Consider the following 12,231-nt stretch of genomic DNA (forward strand, 5'->3'; position numbering starts at 1 on the left):
TTTTCCTCCCTCTCTCTCCTCTCAATGGTCCACCGTTTGGGTGACTAATGCATGACCCTGTAATCAGCCTGAACATAATCACGACTCTTTGAGTCTGATCCAAACATCATCCATTAACTTCTGTCACACTGCATCTCTAAGCTTTGGGCTTAAATGTCGAAATGCCAACTCATCTACAGAAAGTGGGATTAATGAGATATATCAAGAGGATATAAAGAGAATAAAGAGCCAAACATGCATTAAGTGTCATCATAATACCAACTGTAGTCAGATTGTGCAGTTGGAGTTTATGCTGTATACATGTGTGTATGGCATGAATGTGCACAACAGAACTCATCATTTACAGATACATACAGTTGGAGAAATAAGTACGTTAAATTTGTAAGTCTGCTTAGTTACAAAGAAAAGAACAGTCTCTCTCAGTGTTCATTTTAATGGGAGGAGATAAACCAAAATTCCACAAAAAAACTCAAAGTTATGAATTGAGTATTTGATCCCTTACAACCCAGCCAGAATTCTGGCTCAGACAGATTGGCTGTGTCCTAAGGTGGCATGTCTGGGACAAGACTGTAGACCTGCACAAGGCTGCACCAGCAAGAAGCTTGGTGAGAAGGTGACAACTGTTGGGGCAGTTATTCAGAAATGGAAGAAATATCAGTCGTCGTCTGTCTACAACTCCATGCCTCATGGGTAAATGATGAAAGAACTGGTTCTTATACAGCACTTTACTACACTTCCGGAGCATTCAAACAGCTTTCTGTCACACACATTCATATTTCAATTAATCCATTGGAGAGCAACTTAGGGTTAGTATCTTGCCCAAGGATGTTTGGAATGGAGACTGGAGCACACAGGGATCAAACCACCACTACAGCGATGAGGTGCAGATTATTAACACTAGCATCTAGACAAAAAATGACAATGTTTAAATGTGAACTTTGGGGGACGCCTTAGCCCCTATTGAGTCCCTGTGAAAGTGGTAGTCTAGAGAGTGGCTTCACAGTGGCTAGTTCATGAGTCTGTCTCGGTGAGAAAGCTGGTTTACCCGACTGGCACATATGCACATATGACCTGCACATATGACCTGCAGTCATAATTCTAAGTAAAAGCAAGGAAGTATTATTACCTTAATGATGTGCAAGTAATAACAGAAAATAGCAATAAACATAGCAGTTCTTGCGCTGTGTCTGACAAAGAAAGGTAAAAGAAAGAAAGACCTCCAAGTAAATAACTTGCCGCTCCAGCTCCTCTCCCACAGGAAAAGGGCTGTATTTATTTTTACATTAAACATAAAGGATGAACTTACATGGAACATATTTGACATAAGATTAAAAGAAAAACACCAACACAAATCCGACATACCTGACAAAGAAAGGTAAAAGAAAGAAAGACCTCCAAATAAATAACTTGCTCGCTCAAGCTCCTACGACCAAATACAAACAGTGGGGAAGAGGGTTAGCTCAACCCATCACAGCTTCCAAGCTAGCCAGAATTATATATTCATCCTAGCATTAATGGCCCCTAAAACACATTTGTGGCACACACATACTGCACATTTCTAGCATCTAACAAAAACAGGCACAATGATGACAATAACTGAACTAAAATCACAATCAGAAACAGGGTGGATAAATATACATTATATGAGCATTTTACAGTGTTGGGAAAGAAATGACACCAACCTCTCCTACAGGGGAATTGTAGAAAAGGGCCAAAGGGGTACACTGTATTTATACGGTTGCACCGAAGAAGAAGAAGAAGAAGAAGAAGAAGAAGAAAAGATGAGGAGGAGCTCTAACTGATAATGAATCCGGTCTTTAAGTGATGACCTGATGAATCCTGCTTCCGGGCCCAAAGTAGTCTGCATGTTGTGTGTTGTGTTTTTAACATGTTTTAATGCTTTGTATCTTGTTCTATTTAATCTCAACAAGCCCCTAAAAACAGTCAGTGATCACTGTCGGCTTCTCTCGGTTTTTATTACCACTAATCATTTTAAAGCTCAGTTTTTAAACCCTTATATGTAACTACAACCCAGCCCATGCAGCAGTATATTAATGACTAACCTCGTATTGTGGATGGATTATCTCTGTGGTTCTCCTGACTGACATTTGGTCTGTTTACAGCATCCTGCATTTGCCCCTAACCATTGGGAACCCTCACATTAACTTTTAACGAGTGGAAAAAAGTCCTCCGTTCGTTAGTGTTTGTCCTTCAGCTTTACTGTTTATGTTATGCTAACATAGCTTTGTCACGCTAGCGATCATGTAGCACATCATTTTAAACCAGCTAGCCCAACTTCAGTAACCCTACAAACGTCGCTGCTGTTTACTTTCCTGTCTTCATTTATGTTGGAAGTAATAGCAGAGCTGTACGTTTAAATTTTTTCAGAATCCCTCAGTCAGAACATGGTATATTATATTTAGATGGAAGCTAGCGAGCTAACTCCCTGCTAACTTCTAACTCCGTTAAATGTCATAAATTCAGTTTTCATGGATGCCTGGATGTTAAATTTAATCCGGTCGTTAAGTGATGACGTGAGGAATCCTACTTCCGGGCCTAAAGTAGTCTGCGTTTAATATGGCTTTTGTGTTGCTAACATGTTTAATGTTATGTATTTTCTTCTATTTGATCTCAAAAAGCTCCTAAAACAGTCAGTGATCACATGGCTAATGATGTCAGACTTAAAGACATAACTACAGGCTTGGAGGTCCTAACAGTCATGAAGACAAAGAGAAGTGCAAAACGAAAAAAGATGAAAAATAGATGAGACTGCAGCCAACAAAGTGGCAAAACAGCTGTGGACACTTTTTTAACAGGATCAGTGTGTTTGGAAACATTTTTTAACCCTCTCAAGGCAGGCGTTGCAGATTTGCAACAATTAAAAACTAACAACCTGACTACCCCACATACATATTTTATGAGTTTTTTTACTCAGAAGTACCACTGCAGGACTTGGTTGTGCATTAGCAACAAAAGGTTTAATTTGAGCCTGAGAGGATTAAAAAGTAAATGGCATTTTACATTTTTGCATGAGCTCCCAGGACTATAATTAATAGTTAATGATAAATCAATCTTTTCCATTTAAAACTTTGTCTCTGGATTGCGTTAAGGGATATTGATGCCGCTTATTTCTTATCTTATCTCTAAGATGAAGGCTCCAGTTTCTAAGAAGCCCCTCCTTCTCTCTAGGAAGTCAATAAATCAGTAGCAGAGGATTCAGGATGGTTGTGGGTCTGCAGCAGCATAAACCTGTTACAGTGCTGTACTAAAGCTGCAGGGTTTTATTGCTCAACTGCTCCACGTTGCATGTAGGTTCAATAATGGGTAAGGGTTACAAACTGTATGAACTTTATCATTCTTTAATGATTTTTTTTCCCAAATCAGCTGTCTGATAAAGGCAAGAGGTTAAAGGGAAAAAAACTGCTGCTGGACTTTTGCTATGCATGGATCCAACTCAATGTATGCCCGGCAGGATATAATGCTAAGTAACAGACTAATAAAATACTAGAATGCTGCTCACCAAAACTCCCATTAAAAATTATCCAAAAGGCGCCAACGCCACAAACATGGTTGAGACGTCCACATCAGTGACTTGATTTAGAAGGAGTGAAACACCATGGGTTACAACTGCCAGTGCTGGAACACCTGTCAATCAAAGGAGCCGCAGGCTTAACTGAAGGCCTTATCAGTATAACTCTGTGATGATTTCTTTTCACCCGCCTTACAGTTTCTATGAAGGAGAGGTTGTCCATACACGCTGTAAACATGCTGTTTAATGCTGTAAAGTTGGCCATTGTGTGAGTCCACAGGGACTGACTCATTGGAGCAATCCTCAAGTGGCAGCTTGAGGAAGTGCAGTTTTTGGCTTCATTTGTCAACCCAGTTGAAGTGAATGCATTCTGTAACTGTCATTATCATCCTAGTTATAATCATCGCTGTTTCTGCCACTTCTGAGCATCCTTGTAATGCACACGCCACCTTGGCCAGAAATGTGTTTTCATTATATTTTAAGCTAAAGATTAACCACTTGGAGTCCTTTTCCAACACACACAAAAAATACTCCTTCTCATGTCCTGTCTAGGACTTTTTGTGCACATCATTTTGCTTTTTTTGCTGTTGCTAATTGCTGAAGCTCATGCATTTAATTATGTTTTTTGTTTTTTTTTAGCTATCAATAAAATACACCACATAACCGAAATTGAGAGATTCTGTAACTTTCCACAGTAAGGGCAGTTTCAGTAATTTTCCACAACAGGGGTAAAAGGACAATGTTCAGTCCAGCAGTTTGGTGGTGCTCAGCTGCATGCAGCTACCTAAACGTTTGTTACACAACCTTGAGATCAATTGCACTTCTCTTTGATGCGCTTTTGCACGTCTATTTCTGTGTTTCACGGCCATAACTGTACAGCTGCATTGTGCAGGGTTTCTTTTTTAACCTCCAATCAAAGAACAGTAAGGTACAGTAAAAACATAAGTCAGCATAACTATCAGTGGTATTAGCTGGTAAGTTTGTGTAGTGGTGCAGATGTTACTGATTGCTGTGCATCCAAACCCAGATCTGGGAAATTCCATGACATCAGAAGAGTCCGTCCTTCTGTGTATAAATAGGACGGCTTAGTGGTAATGTGCAATAAAGAAGAGGCACAAAATAAGGCAGCATCACAGCTGGGAAATTTCCTCAAATATGGAGAGACACATTAATGGTAAGACTTTTTCAGTGGAACCTTTAGTTTAGTTTGCAAAAGATCACTTATAACACTTATGTTATATGCACTTCACTTAGCACAAACTAGCACATGCTGCATCTTTTTAAGCGCTATAAATTATATTCTTTCATAAATGTAATGCTCTGATATGTTTAAAGTCATTTTGTATTTTTATTCTTTATATTTTATTCATGCACAGTAAAAATCAATCAGTATTCCTGCAAGAATAACAACTAAAAATGATGTTTTGAGCTTGATAACCTCATCAAATTTTGGAACAACACTCAGAGGGAAGGAAAAACATTTTAAAAAGTAAAAAAGGATTTTGAATTCTTTAACTCAGTTCCTCAGAAAGCCTTCCACACATCTAAACTTGTCGCTTTAAAGACCTTTAAATATTCTATTTGTTATCTCTCTGCACTGCTCTGTATCTGCTGGAAATAGCCCGGCCTTGAGATAACGCTAAAAGGAAAAAAACTGAATTTGAAATTGTTCTTTTCAAAATGAAAAGTAACATTTGTCTTTAATTGAATTACTGGAATGGAGTTCAAAAGATAAGCAGCAGTTTGTTTTGAGGGTGACTGAGTTCATTAAGTCCTACAATTTGGACTGTTGCCATAACTGACAAGGCCAGAGGTCAGTCAGCTCAGAGGTCAGGTGACAACTTGGACAATCATGCCAAAAGAGTGCAAGAAAGATATGACAAGACATGAGAGGGCATAGCACAGTGAGATTTTAAAGTTACACTTACACAGGGAAAAGGTAACGTAAAGTACAGTTAAGTGGCAGGTGACGCTTGAGCACAGGGTTAGTTCAAGCAATCCGCAGAGTCAGGAAGGGCTGCAATCAGCCTATCAGCTCATCTCAGTGCCAGCCCACATTATCTGATGACTCGGCTGATATGTTATGTGCATCCTATTGGCAAATTAGATATGGTGTGTGCTATTTATGCTGCTCCAACCTGCATGGAGTCGCTGCTGCCTCGACATGCTGCTTTGCAAACCCACCTCCCTCCACTGTTCCTTCTTTTCATGTTTTCTGTGCTCTCTCTGCCTTTTTGGTTCCCCACGTGTGCATTTAGAAGGGCAGAGCAGATGGATCCTGCCAAATATGTGCATTTATGCAGTTGCTTTATTTTTTATGATAATTATGCACCATTAAACTGGAAGTAACATTTGTGTAAAATCACAAATGTATAAAGCTGCCATCACATGAAAGCTGTTTCTTTCATTCATGATCTTAATGCCTCGAAATGAATTTGAAGTGAATCAAGAAATCGTTGGAATCAGAGGGAAAATTAAGAAACTAGAAGCAGGACGTGGCATGTGTTGTTCCTTTCTTTTATTTTATGCAACAAGGGGACAAAAAAATGTTGTACTTATGAGACAGAGTAAGGCCCATTTTTTTCTTTTTTCTTTTAAGGTGTGAAGTCCTGCGAAAGCCAGGCCCCTGTGGCACAACCTGAAAAATGTTCTCCAGCTGGCAGCTTTGATGTGAGCAGCTCCACTGCAGATGAACAAATAGCAGAGTCCTTTATCAGACAAGCAATGGAAATCATTGTGGACGAGGCAGTGAAGAAGGCCACTAACGTCCAGGAGAAGGTAACGCATTGTTGTATTTATTTATTATTTGAAATCCAGGGTATTTAAAATGGATTTAAAACATGGAATTCCAACTACTTTCTTTGAAAGTACAGTGCAATTATATTTACCTATAAATATTTAAAAGTTGGCACTCTAGAATAAGGGGATAACAAGTTTGTTTTTTACAAGAAACAGTTATAGTGTAAGTAATTTTACACGGATGGATGGCAGCACGGTGGTGTGGTGATTAGCACTGTTGCCTCACAGCAAACATTTGAATTTCAAAAGGAGTTTACAGGAAAGTGCAGCGCACTTACAATGCATGATGTTATTCAAAAAAATTACCAAGAAATTAGCTTAGCAGTACTTAAAATGATTATAATAATTTGTTACACTTGCTGTAACACACCTGAAGTTATGCAAGACTTAAAATTACACATGCACCACCTAAAATTAATTATGACTATTTAAAGACTACATACACTTACTTACAGTTTAAATATTCTTTGTTTCGTGTAGCAACCTGACGTATTTATTATAGTGTACCTACATTTAAGTATTTGCGAATTTGCATGAAAATATAATTACATTTTAATTATTCATTCAAATTCCATTTAATTGCAGGGGATTATAAAATCCTTGATTATTTTATCTTACACCGTGCTTTGGCACAGCCCTTAAGTTTGAGCTGTATTAGCTTGTTTTTGTTTACTTGTTAAACCATATATATTATAGACCAACTTACCTGTGATTGGCTGGCCCTCCCTAACAAAGGTTGGTGATCTCACATTTTAAAGACATCGACCCGTCATACAGAACAAAGACAAAGCTGTGAGCTGACACTGTAGTTATATTTAATATAAACATCCATCACTGTAACAGTATGTAAATGACCAACAATAAGGAAAAGCACTGGTTAGTGGTTGCATTTAAAATCAGCAGCATTTAAAAAACAGTAACAACAGAACTGAATCTTAAAGTTATAATTATATTATTTGTTTCTGTCTAAAGTAATCAAATTATATGTATATATATTTATATTTAATTTATATTTAACATGCTTTTTTTTAGTTTTGTCTCTTTAGATGGTGGATAGTGTAAAATATGCTTCAAGTATGGTTATTGGTTGACCTTGACAGTCACACCTCTGTGCCTGTTTTCCAGGTTTGTGAGTGGCACTCCCCCGAGCAGCTGAAGAAGCTGCTGGACCTCGAGCTGAGAGACAGAGGAGAGCCGGAGTCTGAGATCTTGCAGAGATGCAGAGATGCCATCAGATATAGTGTCAAGACCAGTGAGTGTTCATAACTTTCAGCGACTGCCTACAGTATATAACGGTGTGTATTTATGTTATGTGCATTTTTAAGCACCTGCTTTGGAGGAAAAACAACTAACATGATGTGCCCAAACCAAAAAGAAACAAACCAAAACTCTTATTGTAAACTAGAACTGAACATAAATTTGAACTAAACATTTTCTTGCCTTTACAATTTGTCATACTGATTTCTAATGATGACAGCTTCACTTTTGGTGCTTCTTCTGTTTCCCACAAGCCATATGCCATGCAATATATACCTGATTGTGTAATAATAAGCATCAATGCTCAATGAAGCAATCTGTTCAATGCCCCAGTTTATAGGACATGAAAAAGCACAATCAGTCAGTAACTGAAGACAAAATGAATATCTCTGGGCTCTACAGACAGATTTGATGTAAGCTGTCTATATGCAATGCTCTTGGATTTAAAATTTAAGAGGAGAAAGTGTTAAGATCTGACAAATTTGACGACTTCCCAAATTTCAAGATCAGAGGAGCCTCTAAGTAAGTCTCCTGACAGCCAGATACATAATTGTTCATCGATGTGCTTGCATACTGAGTCACTGTGGCACAAATTTGCATTGCACCAATATGAAGTGTATGATTCAGCACAAATGTTATCAAATTAAAAGGAAAGCCACACTAATAGTTAGTACATGATCCTAGCTGTGTACTGTATTTCTGTCCCATCTCTGTAGGTCATCCCCGTTTCTTCAATCAGCTGTACGCAGGGATGGAGCCCTACTCTATGGTGGCAAGCTTCATTGCTGAAGCAGTCAAAACCAATCTGTGAGTCATACAACTTACTGTAAACCTGTAAGTCACACATGGAGATATTTATGCTGTCCACTGCTCTGTCAGGAACTATACTACACATTAAATCATACACATATGTGGTTTTCGTCAGGTACACATATGAGGTGGCTCCAGTGTTTACCTTAATGGAGGATGCTGTGCTCAGGAAGATGATCAAGGTGATTGGCTGGGAAGAAGGAGGTGATGGAATCTTTAACCCAGGTACACTCAACTTTATACTTGTGTGTCCAACTGGACATCAATAAATGGGATGTTTGAAATCAAGAAAGATCTTTATCTTAACAAGTAAAGTCATCTTGGGACAATTACCTTTCAGGTGGCTCATTGTCCAACATATATGCTGTGAACTTGGCCAGGTACCGCTACTGCCCAGATTTCAAAGAGGTTGGCATGTTTTCTGCTCCGCGACTGGTCATATTAACGTCCCAGGAGGTAAGTGTGGATAAGAATTAGGGTAAGCCTAGAGTGATTTGGTGTTATTAGCTGGTTTTCCAGAAAAGATATCACTGCCTGCATAAGATTCACTACAAACAAGCAATATAATAATACTCAGTATAACTTACCTCCAACACATAGATCACATAGATGACCACCCCTCCCTTAACCTGAACCTGGTTCTTTCTGAGGTTTCTTCCTGTTAAAAGGGAGTTTTTCTTTGCCTTGCTCATAGGGGGTCATATGATTGTTGGGGTTTTCTCTGAAATATTGTAGGGACTTTACCTTAGAATGTACATGTAAAGCACCTTGAAGCAACTATTGTGATTCGGTCCTTTAGAAATACAAACGAACTGAGCTGAATGCACAAGTTTAATGCTGGAAAGCAGTGATACTGTAGCCTGTTTCATACAAATATTAACTGAAGTAAACGGTTTCCTTGCTTCATTCAAGATTAAAGAGTAATTCATTAGGAAACATTAAAATAAAACCCATAAGTTATCTGGAAGTATTTGGTGTGGTTGTGGAAGCCGGCAACCAGCACAGGCATGCATATTTACTGACAAACTCTTGCTTAATCTCTTTCAGTGTCATTACTCCATTTCCAAAGGAGCAGCTTTAATGGGGATCGGCACGAAGAATGTTTATACTGTCCCAACTGATGAGAGGTGCACTGTCTGTTTCACGCACTTTCCTTTTTTCTTTAAAATTCCTGATAATCTATGAATGCAGAGAGACAGAGTAGAGTGACTGAATTGAGGTTGTCTCGTGTCGTTTTCAGAGGAAGGATGATTCCCTCAGCCCTTGAGGAGAAAATAAAGTTGGCAAAAAGTGAGGTTAGTCAACCATCTTATTTTTCTGAGCTACCATACAAAGAGTCTTGAAATGGGAAATGAGCCAAAGGATAATACCTCATTCTGTGTGCACAGGGTGCAGTTCCCTTCATGGTAAACGCCACCGCAGGAACCACGGTGCTCGGAGCCTTCGATCCCATCGACGAAATTGCTGACATCTGTGAGAAGCACAACTTGTGGCTACATGTGGATGTGAGCTCATTATTTAATCAAGTCGCTCATTTAATCCCTCCTGTCGCTCAGCGTTGCTCATCAGTACTTTCCTCTTCTGTCTGTCTGTGCTCAGGCATGTTGGGGAGGAGCAGCTATCATGTCTAAGAAGCATAAACACTTGTTAAAGGGCATCCACAGGTAAACACTACGTACAAATCCCCCTAAACATACAATGTAGTAGCTGATTTTTTTCAGCGTGACACACAACTGCAACTCTCTGTATAATACATAGAAATACATTTTAATTTCTACAAGTAAGCGTTGTCATTTAATCGTGCAGATTTTTATTGTAGTCCCTATAATTTTATCTTGTGATTTTCGTTCTTTATCAAAAGATCAAGACATACTATCTATACATCTGCAAACCAACTTTTCTGTTATTGGTAAATTTGGGCTTCAAAGAAGAACGTAAACTTGTAGAACTGCAGCCTACTGAGGTGGAATGTAACCTCGCTCTGTCATCTTTCATTTGTTTGATAAAGAGTTGACTCTGTTGCTTGGAACCCTCACAAGATGCTGATGGCCTCTCTGCAGTGCTCTGCTTTCCTGGTCAGAGACAAAACGGTGAGTCTGATAAGTCTGATAAGTCATATTTGCTGAATGAAAAAACGAATACCACCAGTAAAACCAGCAAGAGTGACAGCAATGTCACAATGATCCACAATGATGTGCCACATCAACAGAATGTGAGTCAGGTGTTCAGCTGGGACAGATGCCCTTCACATCCTCTATCCTGTGTTTTCATTTCAGTATAATCATAAGAGATTAAATTTCTTTTTTCTTGTTAAGTCTTCCTCACTCTGCTCCCTCAGAGTCTCCTGCAGCGCTGCCACTCTGCACGGGCCTCTTATCTCTTCCAGCAGGACAAGTTCTACGATGTCAGCTACGACACGGGGGACAAGTCGGTGCAGTGCAGCAGGAAGCCAGACGCCTTCAAAATCTGGCTCATGTGGAAGGCTTTGGGAAGCAGAGAGCTGGAGCAGAGGGTGGACAGAGCCCTCGCCATGGCAAGGTCAGTGTGGGCAAATAGAAATTATCAGTTGTCCTTCACAGTAAAGTTATATTTAACTTTTACGTTTACTGTCTCACAGCCATGACTGCTGATAACAAGTACAGTTTTCCCAGTTTCCTTAATGTAGAAGGCAGTGCAACCACGTTTCATTGTAATATTAAAATTTCAGATCAATCAAGAAGACATTTTGATTTCTGTCTCTTTTTTAAACTGAACACTGAAACCTGACGTGATGCAATTGTAGGTATCTTGCAGAGGAGATCAAGAAAAGAGAAGGATTCCGTCTTGTGCTGGAAGTACGTCCTTGCATATTCATACATGACTTGAAACTAAACCCCTAAAGCTAACCTTCATTTCCATCTTTAAGGCAGTATTATTTAAACTGTTTTTCTCTGCAGCCTGAATTTGCAAACGTTTGCTTCTGGTACCTTCCGCCAAGCCTGAGGAACCTTCCCGAGAGTCCTGAGCTCTGGAAGAAGCTCCACACTGTAAGGAGTTCATCACTGCAGAGGGTTATTTTAATGTATTCTAATGCTGACATGAAGAGATTATTCAGTTTTAGTTTGGCAAATGCATGAATTCTATTGTGATAAACAAGAAAAGTGTGACCCTCTCACACACTGCTGCCGGCTTTTGGTACATTAATATGGAGTAAAAAGTCACTGCAGTTTCTACCCTGCTCCTCTAGGTGGCCCCAGTGGTGAAACAGCGAATGATGAAGACAGGCAGCATGATGACAGGCTACCAGCCTCTTGGAGAAAAAGCCAACTTCTTCAGGATGGTTGTGATCAGTCCTCAGGTCAGCAGGCAGGACCTGGACTTTGTCCTGGATGAGATCCATAATCTGGGAAAGGACTTGTGATTAATGATCGGCGTATGCAAAGAGCCATCCTATGGCACAGATGGATCTGTCAGGAATTTTCACAGCACTATCAGACGAGTGATGCAACTTAATAACAAAGATGTCTGATTATCTGTAAATATTTCATCTGTAAATACCAACCAGACAACTAAAATAAATGTCAGAATTCCACACGCTGTATAACATTTGTGTTTTGTTTTGTTTTATCTAAATATATATTTGTCTTTCAGCAATGCCCATGTGTTTTCGCTCCCTGAATAATTATGTTATGCATTGTTATGCAGGCCAGTAACAGCCAAATGCTTCATGTTTTCCATCACATTCTTGTGAACATGACATGGTGTCAAAGATACTTTGAGGGAAATTTCTTCAATTTTAGCATGAAACATCAGGGTCACTGTAAACCCACAAAGTGCAGCTTTGGTCATAAAACAAG

General features: G+C 39.2%; 1 protein-coding gene across 1 annotated transcript; it reads left to right on the top strand.

Annotated features, from left to right (window-relative positions):
- The first annotated feature begins 4,548 nt into the window (after positions 1 to 4,548).
- Positions 4,549 to 11,975, top strand: LOC102313721 (acidic amino acid decarboxylase GADL1). The gene is made up of 15 exons (XM_005945166.2): positions 4,549 to 4,703; positions 6,129 to 6,307; positions 7,454 to 7,580; positions 8,302 to 8,392; positions 8,511 to 8,620; positions 8,736 to 8,851; positions 9,443 to 9,522; positions 9,636 to 9,690; positions 9,784 to 9,900; positions 9,995 to 10,059; positions 10,404 to 10,485; positions 10,734 to 10,933; positions 11,178 to 11,229; positions 11,332 to 11,421; positions 11,622 to 11,975. The coding sequence occupies exons 1-15, from the start codon at positions 4,685 to 4,687 to the stop codon at positions 11,793 to 11,795; spliced, it is 1,557 nt and encodes a 518-aa protein (XP_005945228.1). The 5' UTR covers positions 4,549 to 4,684; the 3' UTR covers positions 11,796 to 11,975.
- Positions 11,976 to 12,231: the final 256 nt, after the last annotated feature.

Source organism: Haplochromis burtoni, unplaced genomic scaffold (genome assembly GCF_018398535.1).
Source record: "Haplochromis burtoni strain Fernald_Lab_line unplaced genomic scaffold, NCSU_Asbu1 Contig_418, whole genome shotgun sequence".
NCBI classification, from domain to species: Eukaryota; Metazoa; Chordata; class Actinopteri; order Cichliformes; family Cichlidae; genus Haplochromis; species Haplochromis burtoni.

Coding starts and splice junctions, on each gene's coding strand:
- LOC102313721 (XM_005945166.2), top strand. Junction 9,523..9,635: donor ACTGTCCCAACTGATGAGAG/GTGCACTGTCTG, acceptor TGTCGTTTTCAG/AGGAAGGATGATTCCCTCAG. Junction 10,934..11,177: donor AGAGCCCTCGCCATGGCAAG/GTCAGTGTGGGC, acceptor ATGCAATTGTAG/GTATCTTGCAGAGGAGATCA.